Source organism: Atta colombica, unplaced genomic scaffold, assembly GCF_001594045.1.
Source record: "Atta colombica isolate Treedump-2 unplaced genomic scaffold, Acol1.0 scaffold161, whole genome shotgun sequence".
NCBI lineage: Eukaryota > Metazoa > Arthropoda > Insecta > Hymenoptera > Formicidae > Atta > Atta colombica.
In genome coordinates this window covers 383255-387972 of record NW_017259252.1, presented here as the reverse complement: position 1 = coordinate 387972, position 4718 = coordinate 383255, and the positions used below count along the sequence as shown (strand labels likewise).

At 28.0% G+C, this 4718-nt stretch overlaps 2 protein-coding genes across 4 annotated transcripts in view; both read left to right on the top strand.

Moving 5' to 3' along the window:
* Positions 1–3957, top strand: part of LOC108685859 (60S ribosomal export protein NMD3) — a 6216-nt gene extending 2259 nt beyond the window's left edge. For all 3 annotated transcript variants that reach the window (XM_018190862.1, XM_018190860.1, XM_018190861.1), the window contains 10 exons: positions 62–196; positions 281–431; positions 1128–1262; positions 1375–1483; positions 1653–1803; positions 1871–2013; positions 2090–2241; positions 2695–2810; positions 3283–3465; positions 3540–3957. In XM_018190862.1, coding sequence (XP_018046351.1) covers positions 62–196; positions 281–431; positions 1128–1262; positions 1375–1483; positions 1653–1803; positions 1871–2013; positions 2090–2241; positions 2695–2810; positions 3283–3465; positions 3540–3711 — 1447 coding nt within the window. In that variant the 3' untranslated portion in view covers positions 3712–3957. The remainder of the gene's footprint in view (positions 1–61; positions 197–280; positions 432–1127; positions 1263–1374; positions 1484–1652; positions 1804–1870; positions 2014–2089; positions 2242–2694; positions 2811–3282; positions 3466–3539) is intronic.
* A 638-nt stretch (positions 3958–4595) lies between these two features.
* The window catches only part of LOC108685851 (sphingomyelin phosphodiesterase 1-like), a 7437-nt gene continuing 7314 nt past the window's right edge, over positions 4596–4718 (top strand). Inside the window, exon 1 of the mRNA XM_018190849.1 lies at positions 4596–4668. Coding sequence (XP_018046338.1) covers positions 4596–4668 — 73 coding nt within the window. The remainder of the gene's footprint in view (positions 4669–4718) is intronic.

The following is a 4718-nucleotide window of genomic DNA, read 5'->3' as shown; positions in this document are numbered from 1 at the left end:
ATATATATATATATAATAAAAATTAATCTTGCAATCAAATAAATGACTTTTTCTTTCGTAGTCTCTGTTGCGAATGTGGGCTTCTCATCGAGCCGAATCCCGCCAATATGTGTGTAGGATGTCTACGTACTCATGTTGATATTACAGAGGGTATCCCTAAACAAGCGACTATACAATTTTGCAAGGGTTGTGAGAGGTATGATTTTTAAAAAGATTTCAAATGTTGGTGTTACCTGTTGTATTAATTCGATTAAGTTAATGTTGTATGTTCATGTAACAGGTATCTTCAGCCACCTTCCGAATGGATTCACGCTGCTCTGGAATCTAGGGAACTTTTGTCACTGTGCTTGAAAAAATTAAAGGGATTGAACCGTGTAAAATTAGTAGACGCTGGTTTTATATGGACAGAGCCACATTCTAAAAGATTGAAAGTAAGTTCTACATAGATGATACAAGCAAAGTTGCTGGAGTTGCGTGTGACACTGAAATTACAAATAGATTTAAAACTTGATAGATTAATATTTGCAATATTAGATGAAAAACGGCTGATGAGATTAAGGAATTTATCCATCATATTGAATTTTGTTTTATTCACTTTTTTCTTTATAAAAATTATTGTTATAAAAATGTAATTTTTATAAAATGTTTTATTATTTATATACAACAAATTGTTTTTTTTCTAAGGAAAAACGTTTTCTGTATATATATATATTCATGATTTTTTAAATAAAAACGTGCAATTAAAACACTCAATAAATTATTATATATTACATTAAAATGTGCCTAATATTTAAATTTACAGTCTTTTAATTTTATTATTTATATGCGATTTTTCAATTAATTTTTCGTTTAAATTTGTTCATAATTAAAAACATATTGCTTAATTTATTAAAAAAAAGTTTTCTGAAAACTTATTTTCAGAAATATAAATTATATCAATATGTATGTTAGTTAAATATATCGAAGGAATATTAAAAAGATTAAGATGAAGAAAAAAGTGGAATGTATATTTATGTCTCACTATCCCTGTAAATATTAATTATAGTAATTATTGTCTACATTAATTAACTTAATTTTAAATGTTACATTTTATTTCCATTTTGTATCATATGTCATATTTCTTTTAGGTAAAATTAACTGTTCATGCAGAAGTAATTGGTGGAACAGTTCTGGAACAAGTATTTGTAGTCGAATACATCGTGAATCATCAAATGTGCGAAGATTGTCACCGTACGGAAGCTAAAGATTACTGGCGTGCATGCGTAAGTTTTCATGGTGCAAAGAGAATCTAAAAGAAATTCAAATATGTCGAACAATATTATACACAATTATATGGCTTTTTTATTTCATATTGTATTTCATATTGTTTTATAGGTGCAAGTCCGGCAGAGAGCAACAAATAAGAAAACTTTTTATTACTTAGAGCAATTGATATTGAAACATAAAGCACATGAGCACACACTGGGCATAAAACCTATTCATGGTAAATATTGCATTTTACGGAATTTTTTTATATTATACTATTGATATTTTTTTGATATTATACTATTGATATAAGATTTTTCAACCGATATGCCATAAAAAGTTTCCAAGTGTACTGTAAAAATTTTGGATTAAGTGAATAACAAACATAAAATGTTCTAACTTTACAGAGGGTTTGGACTTTTACTATGCAAACGAAGCTGCAGCTAGAAAAATGGTTGATTTTTTAATGACGGTCATGCCATGCCAGTATCAACATTCGAAAAGATTAATTTCACACGATTGTCACAGTAATTTATACAATTACAAGTTTACATTTTGGTAAATATACACAGCATATATTTGCGACGTATTTAGATTTTTAATGCCTTTATCGCACCATTTACAGCGTTGAAATTGTTCCGCTCTCCAAAGATAGCGTAGTTTGTTTATCACGGAAGTTGGCGCAACAATTAGGTGGCATTAATCCTATTTGTTTGGTATATCGAATTACAAATGCTGTACATCTTATAGATTTTTTATCGGGACAAAGTAAGCTATGATATAACATTAATTATTAATCTTAACGCTTATTTAATTAATGCTATCAATTATATGTTTCATTTAGTTGCTGAAGTTAGTTCGACTGTCTACTGGAGAAATAACTTCAATAGTATATGCGACCCAAAACAATTAACAGAGTACATTGTGATGGATATTGAACCAATAAAATACAAAGATAGAAAAATTTTTCCAGGACAAGGAACTATTTCTAATAAAGTAAGTTTTTTTTCTGTATAAAATATTTCGACAATATGAGAAAGATATTTAATAAAAATGTAATTCATTCAAGAGATAAAAATTTTTAATAACTAAATTTTAAATTAAATACAATGTAAAGGCTCCAACGAATAAAATTCGAATTATCAAAACGTAAAAAAAGCTGGGGAGCCAAACTTGTTCGTGCTATACAAAACTAGTTTGCATATTATGTTTGCGTTCGGAGTACAAGAGTCTTAATATCTCGGTCTTTTACGAAAATTTTGAAATGTAACCAGTAGCGATAATTTAACCACATTGATGATTATCTATCTGATGTAAAAAGATCAAAATGTTTGTATGTATTTATAATTATTATTCTGCAATGAACTTATAAATATTGTATAGCACGAACAATAAGCTTGGCTCCTCTTTATGTTTCGATAATTTGAATTTTAATAACTAATTTTTAAGCACATCATCGCGGACGCATGGCTAGTGAAAGCATCTGAATTAGGGATAAACGATAATCCAACTCACACACGTACACATTTAGGCCATATACTTAAACCAGGTGATTCAGTACTTGGGTAAGTTTATGTAATTTACAATAAATTTATTGTACGTAATGTAGGAGGACTAAAAATAAATATTTGAAAATACTTGTGAACATCTGTACTACTTGTTTTTATAATAATAGGAGATTGGGCTACCATTTGTTTTTAATACAGATTCTATCTTTGTGGGAATAAAGTTATACATGTTTGAATAACAATTGCTACAGTGCTATCATATCCTTCTTTTAGCAGAGCATTCAATTTAAAGGATATTGGAAAAAAACTTTTGTTTCCCACTTTGCTCTTCAAAACTACAAATGAATCGATAATATTTAAATTAAACCAATAAATTGCATTGGCTAGGAAAGATAGCCTTATTAAAAAAAATAGAGTGAGATGCAAATTTCTTCCTTCAATATCACTTATATAAGCAATTGAAAGATGTTCTATTAAAAGAATAGTACAATATTCCATTGATAATTTATTTTGAATTTATTTATTACAGCTATGCTCTGAAAGATAGTAATATTAACGACATCAATTTTGATAAACTAAATGAAGATTCAATACCTGATATCATATTGGTAAAGAAGTTTTACGGCCATAACAAGGCAGCTCGTCGCAAGGCACGAGTGTGGAAGTTGAAACACATTACTGATGAGGTAGCCAGTATGAGTACAGAAAATAAGTATGTTGAAAACCGATGTAAAGCCTACAAATGTATACTGCACATTGTTTTACAATATCAATTGCATTTTGCAGTGAATATAATGAATTCCTTGATGAGCTGGAAGAAGATCCGGAAATGAGACAGAACATCAATATATTTAGAGATGTTCAGAAGCACATTCCTGTTGACACTAGCGAAATAGACCCGAGCATTCCGCAGATTACTCTCGAGGAAATGCTGGACGATCTTGTAATCGAAGATTGAAATACCTAAAGTTTTTGAATAAAAGAGTACATAATTGTAAAAAATAATTTTGCACATATACCTGAGAAATGTACTCACGAACTTCTGTACGCATGCACATTATAGCACGTGTAAATTGATATAAATATGATATACAGAAAGATTGTTACGAAATCCCAATAGTATATTTTTATGTATCTAAAATAATAATTCAATTTATTGTCTTGCTGATATATTTTATGAATTATATATTATCAATAAAAATATTAAAAAAAATGAAACTAAATTAATGTGATTTTTACAGTTCTATTACATTTTAATGAAATTAAATATAGAAGTAAATAATGGCTTAATATTTGTAACTATAATTAAAGAAGGAGCATACAACCAAAACACAAGTTATTCGTCGCGATGTTATGTATTTAAAATTATTATTACAATTTAAATTCATATTGTAATAAGTATAAATAAGTTAATGAAATTAATTGTTGATCCATTAATCATTAACATCATTATTTGTTTGTATTTAGATGATGATATTATCTTGTATTAATTAGATGATTACAGTATTAGTTATAATGATACAACACGTAACATTAAAGATTGAGTAAATTTTCGTTACATAATTTATCAAGGCGAAATATTCTTACTTACTACAAATATTAAAACAATCTGATCTCGTGATAATGATAATGTTTTTCTTATTTGTTTTGTGTTGGTCATAATGTAATATATTGATTAATTATCTATCATCTCTATCACTCTTACATATTCACAAAGCTATTTGAAAGCTATTTGAGAAGAAGTGGGGAAATTATCTTAAAGATAATAATACTGACACTATATAACTGTTCAATAACTCTACTAATACAGTGGTGCTACAGTGATCGAGTGATCGCATCAACATGCAGTTCTGCAGACTATTGTTTTTTGCACTTTTCTTAAAAGTTGCAAACAGCGACGTGACAAGCAAAACAAGTATGACAAACTATTAGATAAAATATTAGAATTCAAATTAAGAAACAGCA